At 32.4% G+C, this 19,415-nt stretch overlaps 1 protein-coding gene across 1 annotated transcript; it reads left to right on the top strand.

Annotated features, from left to right (window-relative positions):
* Positions 1-4,580: 4,580 nt before the first annotated feature.
* Positions 4,581-18,784, top strand: LOC124912911. Its single transcript, XM_047453550.1, has 28 exons — positions 4,581-4,762; positions 4,890-5,055; positions 5,168-5,286; positions 5,369-5,488; positions 5,694-5,840; positions 5,924-6,319; positions 6,453-6,607; positions 7,702-7,823; positions 7,902-7,993; positions 8,215-8,452; positions 8,548-8,602; positions 9,349-9,497; positions 9,594-9,664; positions 9,754-9,927; positions 10,980-11,051; positions 12,681-12,782; positions 12,861-12,950; positions 13,993-14,068; positions 14,161-14,254; positions 14,791-14,860; positions 14,998-15,177; positions 16,083-16,205; positions 16,313-16,396; positions 16,487-16,671; positions 17,338-17,476; positions 17,586-17,645; positions 18,036-18,140; positions 18,280-18,784. The coding sequence occupies exons 1-28, from the start codon at positions 4,664-4,666 to the stop codon at positions 18,391-18,393; spliced, it is 3,597 nt and encodes a 1,198-aa protein (XP_047309506.1). The 5' UTR covers positions 4,581-4,663; the 3' UTR covers positions 18,394-18,784.
* The last annotated feature ends 631 nt before the right edge of the window (positions 18,785-19,415 follow it).

Below are 19,415 nucleotides of genomic sequence, written 5' to 3'. Positions count from 1 at the left end.
TTTGGGTTTTACCTAACCTCATCACTGTTTTGAGACACCACAACTTGTTTTTTTCTTCTCCACATCAATGAACAATAAGCAGAAATTGATTTCTATCCATTATATTTCCTGCATAATCAACATCAGTATAAATTTTCATTCTTCTATCATCACTTTTCCGAAAGAATAAGCATTTTTCAGGAGTGAACTTGAGGAATTTCAAATTTCTGTGCTAACTGCAAAACAAATATGAGTAGAATGTGTGACAAATAGATTATCTGACCAACTAGCCTATTTCAGCAAATCTATGGTATGAGTAACAATAATTCCTTATTTGTTCCTCACAAATTTCATACCCAAATAGTATTTCAAGTTTATTTGAGTTCAAATTCTTGAGTCAAATTATTCAATTTCTGAATCTCATCTCGAATGTCTCGTGTTATCACAATGTCATCTAGACAATTAGCTACTATAGCCATTTTCCCATAAACTCTTCTTACAAATAAAGAGTGATCAGAAATCCCTTGTTTTTACATCCACATTTGAGCATGAATTTAGGAAACCCCCCGAACCAAGCTTGATGGAGGTAAGAATCTTGAAGTTCGATTATCTTTGAAGGCGATTCACTTTGAAATGTGAGGTTATGGCGGTGGTTTGTTGTGCTAGCCCTGTTTAAGGATTAGTGAAGATGCGCCAAAGCTAGTCCAGACACCCTGATTACAAAAAAAATCTGGACTTCGAGGCTTGTTGATATTTTCATTGTTTTAATATATTCAATGTTGCAAAGGGATGAGCTTCACCCTTGTCTCATTTTTACGGTGGGGAATGGTAAGAAAATTGATTTCTAGAATAATCTTTAGCACCCAGCGGAGAATTGTCATATTTTTACCGGACCTTTTTCAGATCTCTAATAAAAAAAAGGCTAAAGTGGCGGACTATTTTCGTCTCATATCTAATCAATTATTTTGGAAAATTTCTTTATACAAACGACTTTCCATCGAAGAGAAGGGAGACGAGCACTCCTCATGGATGCTCTTACTCATGTTTCGATTTACCTGAAGACAAGTTTTTTCTGTCCAATTCTACCGATTTCAAACTAACTACATTTATCATGCATTCATTCAAAGGACTCTGACATTTTTCAAAAAAAGAAATGTTGTCAGGACATTTTTCAAAAAAGAAATGTTGTAAAGGAGATGATACTGATTTTGATGTTGTCAGGTTCTCATTTGTGCATGATGAATTTTTATTAATGTATTAGCATTTCCTTCATCTCCCTTTGCTTTTGATTCTAAGCTGTTATGGGTTATACTTATTAAGCAATTATGAATTATAGTGTTCATATGAAATTAAAATTTCTTTGCAAATGTACCAGTTTCTTAAGCAATGAATTATAGTTACTATGAAATTAACATTTCTATGCAGATGTACCAGTTTATGTTGCATGTGCTATACTAATTTGCCTCTTTACGCTTCAACACTGTGGGACACATAAAGTAGGGTTTTTATTTGTCCCGGTAGTGACAATATGGCTCTAACTTAATTATTAGTGTTTTGGGTCTATACAATATTGTGCATTATGATCCTAAAATCATCTCTGCCATTTCCTCAATCTACTTTTGATCAACTTTCTCAAGAAAATTCACATGAATCTCGGGGATTGCTCGACAATATATATACTTCTTTGCGTAGCAGGTTAGGGGTTTTTCATCTTGAAGAAACATGTTCACAATTTTCTGTTGCCTCCTCCACCGGTGAAAATAGTCATTGCAGGAGAACTCAAATGATTATATTATCTCATATTTTTCTAAATGTTTTTTATCTCTATTTTATCATCCATTATCTTTATTTGTGAAAGATAAATGTTTTACTATTATTTTGTAATTGAAACTAATATTAATATCTAAATCTCATCTTTACTAAACTTTATTTAATTAAAAATATTATTATTTTTTAAATTATAATTATTTTAAATATACAAAATATTTAAATATTTAAGTTGTCTAATTTAATAGAATATGAACCCATAATATAACAAAAAGTTTTTAAAATATCATATACTAACATTTATAACACTTTTAAGTTAAATATAATGTTTTTATTTTCTAACATATATTATAACAAGGTATAATGTTTTTAATAATTTTTTTTAAATATTTCATATTTAATTTTTCTAAAACTTAAATAACATGAAGACGAGGACTTGATGAAACGCTGACAAATTTGTAATGAAATGAGAAAAGAAAGACAGAATTCTAGTTAATATGTGTGTAAATGAACACAATCCCAGGTACTCTTGAAACCACAATACCAGTAGTGAGATCAGCCATTAACCAATCCAAAGACACTTTGTTTTTTAAATCGAACTCAGGTTGTATCGAAGTTAAAAATCAATCAAAATCTTGTCTTACATCATTGCGGGGATTTATAATTTAGTGGTAGAACACAATAAATTATCTTTTAAAATTTGGCAAAAATAATTGAACGACTAATAGTCAAGTGACTAATAAATCATTAAATACAACCGAACATGTCATAAAACTGTAGTAACACATAAAAAAAGTGGTCAATCATGCTACATTATTCATCCTAATAGTTGGTGGGACTCTAGAGGACAATGGCATCAAAAATGATAACATCTTCTTTAAGCACCATTAATCCTTGATAACAATAACCACAAGTCATTCATAATTACACAAATCTAAAAATAAAAAAAAAATGGCTAGCAAATGTGACACATCTTATAATTAATGTCCAAATTTATTCCTTCAGATTTAATGAGCTCAAGCCAACTTCAAAATAAACATTGGATTCTATTACTATCAAAATTTCACCAAAGACTCAACAACAAACTCAACCGAAAATGATGATCAAACACATGTAATAAATATTATTGAATGGTTAAATTGAGGCTTCTTATTTGGATAAATTGAGATTTTCTTCATCAAAACCTCACAATTTGAGGCTCAGAATTGTTAAAATTATACAAAACAATATTTATCTTAACGGTTTCAAACGTCGTTAACTTATTATCTACGTGATATTTATAAATAAATAAAAATTTCATATTACTAATTTAACTACCGAATTTCAACGAAATTAAAGTTTTGACTATCGAATTTTAGAGAATTTGTACTCAAAACCTTTTCTTCGCTGAAATTTGATAATTAGATCGTTTATTTATTTATTTATACATGACACGTAGATAATAAGTTAACGTTGTTTAAAATCGTTACGACAAAATCTCGTTTAATATAATTTAGAAAACAAGAAACCTAAAATTGTGAGGTTTGAAAAAAATACGAAATCCCAATTCACTTCCAATAAAGAGCGAATTCAATTTGAAACTTTGACACAAAAAGAATAAAAATTAATTCTAACTAGCATTTAATATTTTTTTTTTGTAAGGTTGTTGAAGCTACTTTTTTTTTTCACTGTTTAGCTATTTCATAAAAATCTACATTAATATATATAAAGAATAATACACATCTAGAAAGTATTTGAAATGTGTTTTAACTCGTAATTTATTTTACTAAAAAAATGTAGTGTATATAAAAGAAAAAAATAACTCATAAAATATCATCCTTTTAAATCATTATTAATTTAAAATTCATTTTGTTTTTAGTACATGCAAACAACTTCTTAAATTTGTGACTATTTTGTTTATTGAATTTTGTAAAAAAAATTATTTAAACAAACCTAGTTATAAATAATTTAAACACATTGTAAACGTTTGTGTAAAATAAAATAGATTAAAAAAATAAAACCCTTATATAGGTTAAAATAGAGACATTAAAATATATTTACTAGTAACCCACCCCAAAATATGCTTGTACAGTGTACATACTAAATAATAATATTTACTTTTGGCATCATTTAGCCAAATAAAACAATAAAAATAAATGGTGAAATTATTAATTTAGGGTTCACTATTTGGAGCCAATTAAAATTTTAAACTTTTCTTATTAACTTCACAATTTAGAGTTATTTATTTAATATAAAATTAAATTTTGTATTAACAATTTCAAATACAGTTAATTTATTATTACTTAATATTTATAAATAAATAAATATTAATAATTTTATTACTGAATTTTAACAAAATAAGTGTTTTGCCAACCGGAATTTAAAAAAATCAATAGTTAAAACCTTCATTTTGTCAAAATTCAAATATTTTTATTTATTTATAAATATTTAGTAAATAATAAGTTAGTTACGTTTAAAACAGTTAAAAAGACAAACTTTAACCATAGAAAAATGATGAAGTTTGAAAAAATATGTCTGAAATCTCAATGTATTGTCCCCGTGTTATGATTGAGTAATTTGCGCGTCCTTAAACCGATTGAATGATTCGATAAAATATTTGAATCCCGGTTACATAAACGGTTCATTTTCGATTTTTTCGATTCAAGTTGTCTGGTTCCCGATTCGGTCAACCTAAAAAGTTAGAGGCACCAAATTCACAATTTGACATAAAAATAATATTAAAAACAATATTAGCGTTGTTAATGGGAAGCAAGAATCAAGAACTATTTTTGTAAATGAGTATTAATACAGTTTTAACTTATATATATATATATCAATTTCTCTGTTTCTCTCTCTATATCATCGGCTTTTGCCCAAAGTCTCTCTCTAAACTCATCCTCTCTGTGGTCTGTAAGAGAGAGAGGAGGAAGAATCGGAGATGGTATCCACAAGACGAAGTGGATCTCTCCCAGCGAACAGTAACAATAAGAGATCGTCTTCTTCAGAGGATAAACCTTCATCACCTAAGAGGCAAAAGGTCGCGAACTGAAATCAATTATCACCTCTCAATCTTTTGATTCATGCCTCCCAGCCATGGCTTCCGTATTTGGAACTTTTTCAATTGAATCGGTGTCTATGATGAACGAGTTTTTCCTTTCTTACAGGTTGAAAACGGAAGTGCAACAGAGAAATCGGTGGCGGAGAATTCCAAAGAACCGGATCCATCTGAATGCAGAGATGTTGCTACGGCGAACGGTGACGGTGATGTTGACAGTACTGCGAAAACTGATACTGGTGCGGCAGTCAATGGTAAGACGCCGATCGTTGAAGGTTAGTTGATTATTGATGTTAATAGTCTAGACTCTAGAAGAAGCTGATTTGTGTTCATTCTTCACATGCAAGAGATATGTATTTATACTAATAGGATTAAATGTTTTTTCAGCACAAACTCCTCTGGATAAACTGAGGAGTTCATTTTCTCCATGGAGTTCTTATCAAAAGCAGAATACAGCATTTGAAACAACGAGTCCTTGGTGTAGGCTTTTATCGCAGTATGCTCAGGTTTTACTTCCTTTTACCACTAATAGAAAAATTAAAACTAAGCAAAATTGTTAACTAGATTTTCTACATTGTTTAATTGCAGAATCAAAATGTATCAATTTGCACTTCACATTTCACTATCGGTTCAAACAGACAGAGCAGCCTTGTTTTGAAAGATCACAACAGTTATAGTGGGTTTCTATGTGCAATCAAACATGCACAGGTATTATTTTGCTGCCTTATTGAGTTTTTTTTTTTAAGTACACTTTTGTGCTGATATATGCTAACAAGAGCTGTTACATGGATATGAAACACCTCTTTATGTTCAATTTTATGAAACCACAAAATACTGCTTCTGTGTGGATTATATGAATGGGAGGTGAACTGTACAGCCCAGATATGAGTATTGTCATTTTTTATATGAACAGAGAGAAGGTGTTTCTGTTGCTGTCTTGGAAAGCAAGGGAAACAAGGGATCTGTGCAAGTAAATGGCAAGACAGTTAAGAAGAACACTAGCTGGATTATTCGGTCAGGAGATGAGATTGTCTTTGGTTTGCCAGGGAACCATTCTTATGTATCCTTGCATTTCATTATGATATTTAATGAATCTATGTTGTGGATTGTCCTTCAGTGGATTCCTTGACATTTCCTTTGTAGATCTTCCATCAAGTTTCTAGTGATGTTCCTCTTAAGACCCCTTCATCAATTGGGAATGCTGATATTCAAAGTAGCATGGGGAAATATTTAAATATTGAAAGAAGAGCTGGGGATGCTTCTGCTGTGGCTGGAGCTTCTATTTTGGCATCCCTTTCTAGCTTAAGGCAAGATTTATCACGCCTGAAGCCCACTGCTCAGTCTGGTGCTAAGACACATCAGGGAAATGACATGCTGCCGCCACTTCCTATAGGACATGACAACATGGAGATTGAGCTTGATAGCCTAGAAGTGAATTCATCTACAAATGTTGGAGTTGACAAAGTTACCGATGTTTGTGCTACGAGCAAAGTTATCTCCCTAGAAACCAACCTCGACTCCGGTGCAGAGGCAGGCAATGTAATTCCTTCCATCTTTCTATCATTATTATGTCCATGTTTGTGAAAATTATTTCTTCAAATGATTTGCAATCTAGATTTGTTGAGTTGGTGTGCTACCCATGGAAGTTGAGTATAAATGGTTTGCAAACCAGGTATTTGAAGAAAGAAATCAATGGACCAGGGATTCATTGTCTGCATCAACCTCAGGTTCTATAAGATGTGCAGCTTTTAAAGAAGATATTCATGCAGGGATTCTTGAGGGAAAAGACATAGATGTTTCATTTGACAACTTTCCATATTACTTGAGGTAAATTCATCTTTGTTCTGCTTATTTTCTATACATCCCCTCTAGCTAGAGACTATTGAAGCCTGACTAGATGAGGAATATGAGAACTATGTTTGCAGGCTTATTACTTTGCATATCTTTATGTTTGACTTGCTTACATTCTGTACATCTTTTTATCTGTGGCAAGTCTGGTACCTAACAATCTCAATTACTGGACATTGCTAGATGCATTATATTTAGGGCTTGCAGCCAGGAAAATTTTATAAATTACTTGGCATTGCACTATTGTATTCTTTGGGACATGATTCAAGCTGGATTGCAACTGATGAAAATAAGTATAGTAAGAAATATATGAGGAGGTTATATTTCTCCATTTTTACTGAACGTTTATAATAGTTTATCCAGTGTTTAGCACTCAGGGGTTCTTTTTCCACAAATATTGTTTTGGTGGTGGGGGATCGTAACTGTCATTTCCAGTGGCCTATTTGCGAATGTTTGATAATCCTTCGAAGTGAAACTGAACTTACATGTGTATGAGTGATTTAATTTGAATTTAAGAAATGTTTATTGTAGATAAGGTTAATAATGTGAGATTTTTTCTGCGGTTCAATTTACCAAATGTAATAATATACTCGTAGCTCATATGCAATTCTTTGATTTATTACTTTATGCGCATAAACAAAATGATACTTGTTCAAGCAAGAAGTAGTTTAATATCTGGCACAATAGGTTCAAGAGTTAGTAATGGTAACAGCCAAACCTAGTAGCTGGACCTTGAATTCCTGGGACTCTGCATTAATGGTGAATGTTGTATATACCGAAGTGCTGATTATTGTCATGAGTTATTATTCTATAAGGTCTATGGGCTATTTAATGGCTGTATTCTAAGGCATATATAAAATGACCTTTCTTAGGAAGAAAATGTAAATTTAGCCTCAAGACTTTCTGATTAATCTTGTAATGCTGTCTGGTTCAAAATACCAAAGGAGTGAAATATTCTAGAATCCTATCATATTAGTTATCATGTCATAGATTTTGGTGGTTATGTTAATGGAATCAATAGCTGTTTATTTCCACATTCTCATTCCTTGTAAAAATGTTTTCCCCTCATGCAGTGACAACACAAAAAATGTGCTGATTGCAGCTTCATATATTCACTTAAAAAATCGAGAACATGCCAAGTATACATCTGAACTTCCTACAGTGAACCCGCGCGTCTTGCTGACTGGCCCTTCAGGTGCATGGCTGTTTTTTATTTTCCTTTGCCATTCTGATGAGTGTAGTACAACTTCAGCTTTCACTTTTCCTTTGGCAGGGTCTGAGATATACCAGGAGACTTTGGCGAAGGCACTTGCTCGATATTTTGGGGCTAAACTGTTTCTATTTGATAGAGACTCTTTTCTGGGTGTAAGACCTAAGGCTCAAGAACTTATTATTTCCGACAATGATAACATTTTTGTTCATAATTTATAATGTTAGTTGAATGTTGTGGAAGCAACCAATCTTTATAGTTTTTTCTCATCTAATCATACCCTTCCACGAATATTCCTTTTTTTATTGCTCACAGAGGATTCCATCCAGGAACAACAAAAGTTTTTTTTGTGAACATCTCATCTTACATCTTTCAGGGTCAATCTTCAAAGGAACCTGAGTTGTTGAAGGAGAACTATAATGCCAAAAAGTCTTCCAATGTTCCTAAACTAAATACTGGAGTTTCTGATGCAACAAAGGGCATAGGCTCATCTGTTGCTAAAGCTGATATGCTCAGCTCTGTTCATCCTTTTGGCTTGGAATCACAACCGAAGTTGGAGCATGAAAATATGCCATCTTCTTCTGGGGCAGCCAGGGGCTCCTTATTTAAAGCTGGTATGTCAAGATGGTTTGATTTCCTGCAAAAAATAGATACTTACAAATTTTTGAAGGTGCGACAGTTTACATGTTTGTGCGTGCATAATTTTCAGGTGATAGAGTGAGGTATCTGGGTTCTTCCAATTTTTATACTTCTTCTACCTCAAGGTAAATCAGTTCAAAATCTACATATTCACCACCATTTCCTCTTTAACTACCTATGTATGTCAATGTTTTTTTGCTCCTTTTACATGCTAAAATCTAAATGTAGCAAATATCTTTGCTGTCAGAACAACATAATATATGTTAACAGCTTATTTATTGAAGGGTAATTTCTCCCTTTCCATAAGTTTGAAATTTGCATATATCAACTGTTTGCATGTTGTCTAACTTCTAAATTATCTACACAATTTCATAAAGACGAGAGCTCTGCATGGAATTTGTATGTCTTTGATGACAAGAATTCAACCATTTCCACATGAGAACTTTCTTAAAGGCATTGTGCGCCTCTCCTTCTTTCTCATTACATATAAATGATTATGTATGTTAAAAAACTAATTTAGTATATCGTCTAAATGGTTAGATGTCTATAATCTTGATAATTATGTTTGAATATAATGGCCAAGTTATTCTTCCTTGTTACCTTAACTGGTTTCACATTTCCCTTGGTCTTGCTTGCTTACTTCAACTTGGTACAATTTCTTTCATGATTGCTTTCCCTTCCTCCATTTTAATTGCTTACCATCTATTCGGAAGACCCATCTAACACAAGGACATCTTGAGTTTTAACATGCTCTCCATCTATAAATATATTTCTTTCATTTTTCATAGTTCACGACTCTACCCTTACGAGGGTCCTCATGTAGGAGAAGTGCATCATTAACATCACTAACACTTTCTAACTCATTTCTTAGGGGTCCAACTGCTGGGCTGCGAGGAAAGGTTCTGTTGCCTTTTGAAGATAATCCACTTTCAAAAATTGGTGTAAGATTTGATAAACCCATACCAGAAGGAGTTGACCTAGGGGGTCTTTGTGAAGTTGGCTATGGATATTTTTGTAATGGTAATGCTGCAACTTGAGATTAATTCTTAAATGTTTGAACTCATGTAAGTTCTGCGTGCATGCCTAACGAAGCTCTTCTCCAACTTTGCCTTTTAGGCAGTGATCTTCGTTTTGAAGTACCAGGTTCAGATGATCTGGACAAGTTACTTGTCAACACTTTATTTGAGGTAGTTACTATACTCTAATAACTATCTTCACAACATTGCTTGCATTGTTCTGGTTATATCTTAGTCCTTGTATAATCTTATTTTGTCAGGCTGTAGTTAGTGAAAGCAGAACCACCCCCTTCATTTTGTTTGTAAAAGATGCTGAAAAGTCCATTATAGGAATTTCAGAGTCATACTCAACCTTTAAAAGCAAGCTTGAGAAGCTACCTGATAATGTCATCATTATTGGTTCTCACACACAGGCTGACAGTCGCAAGGAGAAGGTAATTTGTTTTTGTTATATGATGCCATCTTGTATTGTTCATATTTTTAGTATAAGCAACCAACCTATGATACATGTTAACACTTTTTGGTAATGGAAAGTTAAGCGTGATTCTTCAGGAAAGATTGTTCTTATTCGGTACTTAAAATTATTTGCTGTCTCTTCTTTAATGTACTAAAGCATGGACAAGATGAGATTGTGACTATAGAGGTGTTTGCACCAATGAGGTTCCTGTTGGACCCTACAACCTGCATTGGAAATAAGTAATTGCCCCAATAAAAAAAATGTTTTTGTTACTTTATATCTGGTGATTTATGGGGTGTCTATCAATATATTTGAGTAGGCTTGTGAGTGATGGTTACTTTTCAGGGTATCATCTTGGACTGAGTTGTGGTGGTAAACATCTAAGATGTCTATGGTCACAGATTCATATTTTGGATCATGTGTTGGCCAGGGAATCAACTGGTACTTTTAAAACATCTTGTGATAGATTGAGGAAACTGTCATAAATAAATCAAAGAAACACAAACTAATATTCACTCTGTCTGATATTTTGAGAGACATGCCTTGTGTGCCCGAGTTTAAGAGAATTGGTGATAAAGAGTAACTCGTTATTCCAGAAAAAAGGTGAATTTGAAGATATTGTAGTAAATATGTACAGAGAAGTTTATAATTGTTATAAGCTAATTAACTGGAATACATGTGTTCCACTTGAAATGTGAACAAATATTTTGCATTTTCATCTTGCCTATTTTGGCCATGTAATCAAACAAAAATAAAATCGGCATCAGCAGTTTGAAGAACACCATTATTCATGGAGTTCACTTTCAAAGTCAAAGACTAAGATTTCTTAAAAAAAGAAGTCAAATACTAAGATATCCACTATGTAGTATAAAACAAATTAGTCTACCTTGATTTAGGTGGTGATTCATTTTACTATTAGAAAATGCTTGAACTATCTGAATTTGTTATTATTCCATTTCGTGTGTTTATTATAACTTTTTATAATATCAGGATCATTATCTTATAAATTCTTCTTCCTTTGTGCTGCAGTCACATCCAGGGGGTCTGCTTTTCACAAAATTTGGCAGCAATCAAACCGCTCTTCTTGACTTAGCTTTCCCGGTGATTCTTTTATCCATCTTAAAATCAGTGTTCTGCTTGATATATGCTGTGTCTTCCTACCAGATATCTCATTATTTTTTTTGTTCTTTCTCTTGAATTTCCCCTTTAATCTTCTTCCCAAATTGGACCAAAAAGGCCGTTTTCATGATTAGTTTTCATTTCTATAGATGTCATCATCTTATCTATAGACTTATTTTCTTTATTCTTGGTGACAACTATATAACTGCTCTCTTTTTTATTATTACTAAATTGAGTTGGATTAAGGTAGCTTTTTTCATCTTGAAAGATCATCCACCTCTCTTTGGGGTGGGATTATTAAAAGATGACGTTAAGTTGCTTGTGTCTCTTAAGTGTTTTTAGATTAATTTTTCTTTTCTTGTACTATTTTCATTTATGATCAAGAATCCAAGATACTAAGTGTATAGTTTTAAAATTTATTTTTATAAAAGACCATATGTTCCTCTTTTTCACATTATTCTTGACGGAACAACCTTCTATTGTTCCAGGGATATAGATTTAGATTTTCATTAGTATGCATTACATTTTTTATTACTATTCTTCTCTGTCGTTAACTATGGCTAATGCAATTTTTTTGTAAGGCATGTTCAGGTAACATCCTAATTCAAAATCTTAATCTTAAACTTAAATTCTTGTATTAAATATTACTTTCTGAGTCCACCTTACAAAAAATGGAGTCTGAGGAACACTAATCCAGATCCTCTCAATAAGGTTACCTGTTAGGGTTTGTCTACCTCTACCTATGTGCATGAAAAAAAAGAGATTGCTAGTGCCTTGAACTTTCCAGTGTATCTTATGAGACACGAATATATCCTGTAGCTTTAGATAATAGGCAAATACTTAGTTTGTGAAATCCGAGTTATTCTCAAGGAGAGCATCAAGAATTTTCATCTCGAAGTGGTGACCTAGTAATTCTTTGAGATCCGTGATTTTGTCATCTCTTCATGTCATCAACATAAAGGAGCATTACAATACCCTATTGCTAGTTTTTGGATGCACAATGCTATATCATCATGATGGCTAGATAAAAGCCCATATTAAGGATTGGACTAAAATTGAACAAAACCAAAGTCAACAAACTTTGTTAGATGGATGAGCCACACTAGGAGCGGTTCCACAATTTCACCCCCATTAAGGAATGCATTTATAACAGTTATCCAAAAAAGATTTCATTTATGTATAGCAACAATGAAAATAGACACTTAAATGAAGTTAGGCAATCAATAGTGTCAAATGTTTCCTTACACAAGTTCGTGGAGACAGCTTAGGTATAGATTTCATATCAATCATCCAACAAAGATTTCATTTATGTATAGCAACAATGACAAAAAGACACTTAAAGAAAACTCCGGTTAGACACGTCTGTTTGTAACACTTTGAACGCTTCTTGCATTTCCATTTTATTCTAATGATAAGTTGACTTCAAAAATAAAAAAATGGTAGTGTCAAATATTTCCTCATAATCAATTCCATATTCTTGTGCATACCCTTTAACCACGAGATGAGCCTTACAATGATCAATGGGACAAATAGAGTCATATCTTATAAATTCACATACAATTGAGCATTCTTTTATGAGTTAATTCAACTAAAATTCTATAAATATTGCAGGATAGTTTTGGCAGATTGCATGACAGAGGGAAGGAGATACCCAAAACAACGAAACTACTGACAAAGCTATTTCCCAATAAAATAACCATCTTAATGCCTCAGGTATGTCTTATTTACTATTGGTGAAATTATTGTCTATTTTTAATTTTCAGTTGTCAGCATAGGAAGTTTACATTGCAGGATGAGGCACTTTGCCTTAGCTTGAAAAATCAATTGGATCAAGATGCTGAGACCCTGAAGATGAAGGGAAATTTGAGTTATCTGCGCACTGTAAGGCTCATATCTGGAATTCTTCCATTTATACTTTGTGCTCTTGTACTTTCAGTTTATGGATGGAAAAACAATTTTGATAACTTTTATCAGTCAGTGGATGTCTCAATTTTCTCAATCGAAGCTTGAACACATAGCTGCTTTAGTTCTTGACACCTTATTTGAGCTTCACAATAGCTGCTGTAGTTCTTGACACGTTAGTGTTGTGTATTGAATTCTGATTTGGTGGTTGGAAGTTTAGCTTGCTGCAGTCTTATATATACTGGCTTGAGACAAATGGAGCACTTTAAAAGGAATTGAAAGTTTGTCAATCCCACTTCAATGAAACCATATATTTCAAAGTGCATAATTACACATTTTGTATTTTAGTTGATTAAAAAAATGATGTATAAATATTTTATTGTTATTATTATTTAATTGATCTTTGATTCTGATTGTTTTCCAAGAATATTGAGGGGGATGTATCAGGTAGGAACTTAAGAGAAGGGATTTTGGTTTTTTATCTTGTTCCGGTCTTGCAGTTCTTTAAACAATAACTCAAATCTCTTTTTTTATTTTTTATTTTTAAGTTAGAAGAAAGATTATATGTATCTCCAATCTCTAGTAGTGGCGAGACAGGCCAAGTTTCATGTCACCCACATGCTCTTTCTTTCTCTACCTATTTGACTCTCTGCTTTTGCAGCGTCTTAATTACTGCCTTGTATAATGATTAAGGGGGTTCATACCCTTCTGAACTAACTTGCATCTAGCAATTTTGTTTTCATCATAGCCCATATTCTCATCATCTATTGGCAGTTATTAGATTTCACACTTTTTGGTATTATTAATTAAATCTTTCTTGGAGGTGACATAATGGTGTATCCTAATTTCATAATGTAGACTATAGTTGACATACTGTCTAAAGGGCATTAATATAGTGTAACTTGATTAGCTGTAAGAACATTGTTTGGTTATGCACCATATGCAATTCTTCTGTTTCTTTCTGAAACGTGTTAGGAGCTGATGATTATACTGATAATAATTCTCCTATTCTCACGCATAGGTGCTCAGCAAGAGTGGGTTTGAATGTGATGAACTTGAGACACTGTGTATCAAAGATCAAACACTTACAAATGAAAGTACGTCTAGTTGTGATTAAACTTAATATGTGACTTTTTTCTTGGTTACTTTTGAATAACCATTAAGTACATTTTCTGGGAATTTCTTGAAGGTGCTGAAAAGGTTGTTGGATGGGCTCTGAGCAACCATTTAATGCAGAATCCAGAAGCAGAGCCTAGTTGCAGGTTTGCCCTGTCAAGTGACAGGTAATAGGAACCTTGATTTGCTCTGGTATCCTTCTCCATGGAATAAACCCTGGTCTAAACAAAATAAAGAATCACATACTCTTTTTTCGCCAAATTAAAAAAACATAATCACAACCACTAGAGCTTTTTTTTTTCTGCAAAAAAAGGACTGGGTAAAAAAAAACGTGTTTGATCTAACTTAAAAAAAAACACTATTTGGGTTCTTTTACCAAAACACTCCTAGCTTTATTGATGTATAATACAGACTTAAGGGTATTTTAATTTATGATTTGAATGATTGTATAATTTATATTGAAGAGTTGATAGTTTAGATGGGATCCAAATAAACTACATCAAACAAGCCCCTAATCACTCACAACCTAATAAACACACAGTTCCTAATATTTATCCTCTACCTCTCTCAAAAACACACAAAATTGAAAAAGAAATTCAGGTTACTGGGGATTCAACTAGGAGGAGACACCAAAATCCCACTTCATAATTTTGTGCAAATAGATTATAGATGAAATAACAATAATGATCTGATGTTCTTACAGCATTCAGTATGGCATTGATATGCTCCAGGCTATCCAGAATGAATCCAAGAGCTCGAAGAAATCACTTAAGGTAACTCTTTCTTGTCTGGCTGGATATCAGACTGAAAGACGATAATATTCACATCAAAGTGTATTAATAAAACTGTAGAATTTTTCTGTCAATCAATTATTTTTCAGAGGCATTTGTTTGTTATCTGTTAATCTCAGGATGTTGCGACGGACAATGAATTTGAGAAAAGGCTTTTAGTTGATGTTATCCCACCGAGTGATATTGGAGTGACATTTGATGATATTGGAGCTCTTGAAAACGTCAAGGATACGTTAAAGGAGTTGGTCATGCTTCCATTGCAAAGGCCCGAGCTTTTCTGCAAGGGTCAATTAACAAAGGTTAGTGACTATTTCCTCTGCGCATGGTAATAGTAGTTTAGTTGTTCGTAAGTTATAAACGGTTAATAGTATTTAAAGGTAGTATGTTGTAGTTATCTAATTCCCTATTTAGGTAGTTCGATGTAATTACTTTTGAATAGGATGAACTAGTTGAATATGGACCAAGAGGAGGCTGGATTCTCTGTTTTCTAGTCTATTATGAATTAGGCCAGTTCTTCCTATTTAACATTAATTCTTTAATCTATCACGTCTCTGAGATGGTTTTGTGATTGTTATAGGTTTTTGTACGGATTTATTTTTCCCATGCTTGTGAATTTTGGTTCAATTTTGTTTTAGGATTGAGAAAACTGGGGAATATGGATTAAATTAGGTAGGGGTGAGCAAACAGGTAGATTTCAGCCCATTTTACTCAAACAAAACTAAATTTATCCAATCCATTATCCAAACCATTATACTCATTATTATGAATTGGTTTGAATCATCCAAACTAAATTTTATTGCTCTATTTTTTTTCTATCCCTTAGTGTGTTTCCATTCACAACCTGTACTAACATATAAAAGTTTTGTTTTTGTCTATCTCTTAATCTGCTGCTAATCACAGCCTGTAGTTATAGTCGATAGTTTTTTTTTCAATCCCCTAGTCTGTTAAACACTATATTCCTGTTTAAAAATAAAAAAGAAACTGGAAAAGAAAACCAAAAAGAAAAATTGTAAAAAAATGGTAGTTGGAGTGATCTGAATTCAATCCAAACCAAACCAAAATGTAAAATTAGGTGTCATTTTGAACAAAATAAATCTAAGACCATGATATTCCAATCTTTTCAGAATTTTGTACTTTTAGACTGCTTTCTCATTTGTTATGAGAATTGGTTAATGAAAACTGTCTGTATATGTTCCATTTGCAGCCGTGCAAGGGTATTCTTTTGTTTGGCCCTCCCGGAACAGGAAAAACCATGCTCGCAAAGGCTGTGGCTACTGAAGCTGGTGCCAACTTCATTAATATTTCTATGTCAAGCATTACCTCTAAGGTCAGCTACTAGGAGGAGAGGAGGCTTCAATCACGATTCATTTTTCTAGGATACTTTAAATACACCCAGAAAAATAACAATCTGTTTTCACCTTTCTTCTTCTGCAGTGGTTTGGTGAGGGAGAAAAATATGTTAAAGCTGTCTTCTCACTTGCTAGTAAAATCGCTCCTAGTGTCATTTTTGTTGACGAAGTATGCATTTTATCTCTTACAGTTCTATTTCTTGATTTATGTCTTTTGTACTATTATTCATGTATATCTCTCTCATCCTTTGTCCAACAGGTTGATAGCATGTTGGGGAGGAGGGAAAACCCTGGAGAACATGAAGCCATGCGAAAGATGAAAAACGAATTCATGGTGAACTGGGATGGACTGAGAACTAAAGATACAGAGAGAATACTGGTACTTGCCGCCACAAACAGGCCATTTGACCTTGACGAAGCTGTCATTAGGAGGCTGCCACGCAGGTAAATCATATTAAATAATTCATTTCCTTGATTAGGCTTTGATCCTGGGTTATTTGAATAATCAAATAGTTATTTCCAAATAACCTTGTGTGAGGTAATTTATAGAAAAATCATGTTATTTGGATAAAAATACAGTTAGGGGTATAAGTGTATAACATATATATTGAATAAATAATTATTTTCTAATAAAGGGAATTTGGTTGATACTTGAATGATATGATTAACGTGTAAATTGTTGATTAGTTAGTGGGCCTTAATCTAACCCACCAGGTAAGCAGGTAGAGTAAGTCTCAGGTTCCCATTAGGGGTGAGCATACGATGGGTTTACCTGAACCCCAACCCTACCCAAATCCGAATTGGGCTAATTAGGTAAGATATTCCGGTTTCGGTTGATTTCGGGTTACAAATAAATTTAGAGACAATTTGAAATTTAAAAATCATTCTAGTCTAGTGGTGTTAATTTCAACAACTTGAAGTTTAAAGTTTAGGTTTCAAATATTTTAGAAAGCAAATACTTTTTTTACATGGATGACTAAAAAAAATAATTTGTAATTATTTTAAAGTTTTTTCTTTATTCATTTTATACTTATAATTTATTTTAAAGCATTATTTTCTTTTGAGAGTAAAGTTGGGCTTATACCTGTGCTTTTACTGTTTATTTCCTAGGTTGATGGTCAATCTACCAGATGCTCCAAACAGGTTAAAGATCCTTAAAGTGATTTTAGCAAAGGAGGACATGTCTCCAGAAGTTGATATGGATGCCATTGCATGTATGACCGATGGCTACTCTGGAAGTGACCTTAAAGTAACGATTACTTTACCCATAACTGTTTATGCTAAATCTGATTAACAATGTAACTAAATAAGGTAGTTTGGTTCTTGCCCCTTGAAATGTCTTCCTTATACTACTGCAGAACCTTTGTGTGACTGCTGCTCATCGTCCTATCAGAGAGATTCTAGAGAAGGAAAAGAAGGTTCGTTTCTTTAGGCCCATAATCCCCGCTTATGACTAATTTAATTTTTAATTAGATTTGATTGAACACCTTCCATGCCAAAAGTAAAATGAATCACAGATTATTTTTTTCAATAAATAAAATGTTTCCTCTTGATTATTTTATAGAGATTTATTGAGATATCCTTTAAAAGAATCTTAGAGAGCGCATTGGCCACACATATTGATCCAATTTGAATTAGTATTAGTATTTTGGTATAAGATTTATATTTTTGGATTTGATCTAGATTATAGTGTGGTTTTTGTTATTCGTTTGGTGTACAAATCATTTTCTAGTTTCTACATGTGTGATTTTTTGCTTCATTTAGCATAGATATTTTTTTCTCGATCATGATCAAATTGTTGATGGCAGGAATGTACTGCCGCACTAGCGGAAGGTAAACCGGCTCCAACATTGAGTGTGAGCGCTGACATTCGACCTCTAAACACAGATGATTTCAGACATGCTCATGAACAGGTCAAAGATGGGAAAAAATTAACTTTTTTTTCTCATTTACCATTTTTTATCTCATTTATATGTTCATTTGGTCATAATAAAATGTAAAACAAAAAAAGATCCCCTTGGTTTTATACTGAGATGTTTGTTAAATTTCTAGGTATGTGCTAGCGTTTCTTCTGAGTCGGTGAATATGACCGAGCTACAGCAATGGAATGAACTTTATGGCGAAGGAGGATCGAGGCGAAGAAAACCTCTAAGCTACTTCATGTGAAAGTTCTCAACTGTACAAATATCATGCTTAGAAGTTGCCTAAATCAAGTAACTGCTTTCTCTTCAGTCTTCACTAGGCTTCTTGATCCGAAGCCATTTTGCTCGTATGATGAAGAATAGGTTCTCTAAAGGCGGTGGGTGTAACCTAGCAATGGCTACTGTCGCCTTTCCCTTTTCCGGGTGTAAAAGAGGTTTTTTTATTTTTTTACTTTTCTTAATCTTTCGATGGAGGGGCAATTAAGAAACATCGGAAGAAGCTGTGCATAACGTGTGTAATCTATTATTATTGTATGGTTGTCGGTGTTGTAAGTGCTGTGAAATAAGCGATGTTGCATGTTTTGCCTTTTGTATTTTTGCTAGTCTTTACTACATAGCTTAAACACTACTTTGTTTACATCCTTATTTTAGTCATAAACTGACATTTTTTTTGAAATTTTTTGTGTGGATTCTTGAGTTTGTTAATTCATTTTAGATGCAAAGCTAATGCATTTACTATGGTCCCAAAAATCCTTAAATTATTATCCTTTTTACTTTAGATTTCTAAGAAATTCTATAATTATTTTGAAATATAAATGAGTTTTCTTTTCAGAAGTTAGACCCACATCTTGTCATTATTGAGAATCCTATTTTTTTTATTGAAGATGGATTATTTTTTAAATGAGTAATATATTATAGATATTGTCATATATTATAGATATTGTCATATATTATAATATATTGTCATATATTATAGAGATTGTAAAGTAGATTTTGAAAAAAAATAATTGTTAGACGGAGTTTAATGTTAAACTACTAATTAAAAAATAAAATTTAACAATTATATCATATAATATTTAACAAATTATTTAATCTAATTAAATATTTTATTTTATATTAATAAAAGTTCTATATATATAATATTTATTTTAATATAAATTAAATTATAAAATCATTTTATTTAAAAAATATATTAATTATATTAAATAAAAATTAAAATATAATATAAATACAATTATAATATACCATATTATCTAAAATAACATT

Source organism: Impatiens glandulifera, chromosome 1 (assembly GCF_907164915.1).
Source record: "Impatiens glandulifera chromosome 1, dImpGla2.1, whole genome shotgun sequence".
Lineage (NCBI taxonomy): Eukaryota > Viridiplantae > Streptophyta > Magnoliopsida > Ericales > Balsaminaceae > Impatiens > Impatiens glandulifera.
Note: the sequence above shows the minus strand (reverse complement) of the source record. Positions and strands in the feature narration are given on the sequence as shown.

Excerpts from the sequence above, each read along its gene's own strand:
- LOC124912911 (XM_047453550.1), top strand. The coding sequence starts at position 4,664 with ATGGTATCCACAAGACGAAGTGGATCTCTCCCAGCGAACAGTAACAAT. Across the intron at positions 9,665-9,753 it reads TTGTCAACACTTTATTTGAG|GCTGTAGTTAGTGAAAGCAG; the intron begins GTAGTTACTATA and ends TTATTTTGTCAG. Across the intron at positions 11,052-12,680 it reads TTCTTGACTTAGCTTTCCCG|GATAGTTTTGGCAGATTGCA; the intron begins GTGATTCTTTTA and ends TAAATATTGCAG.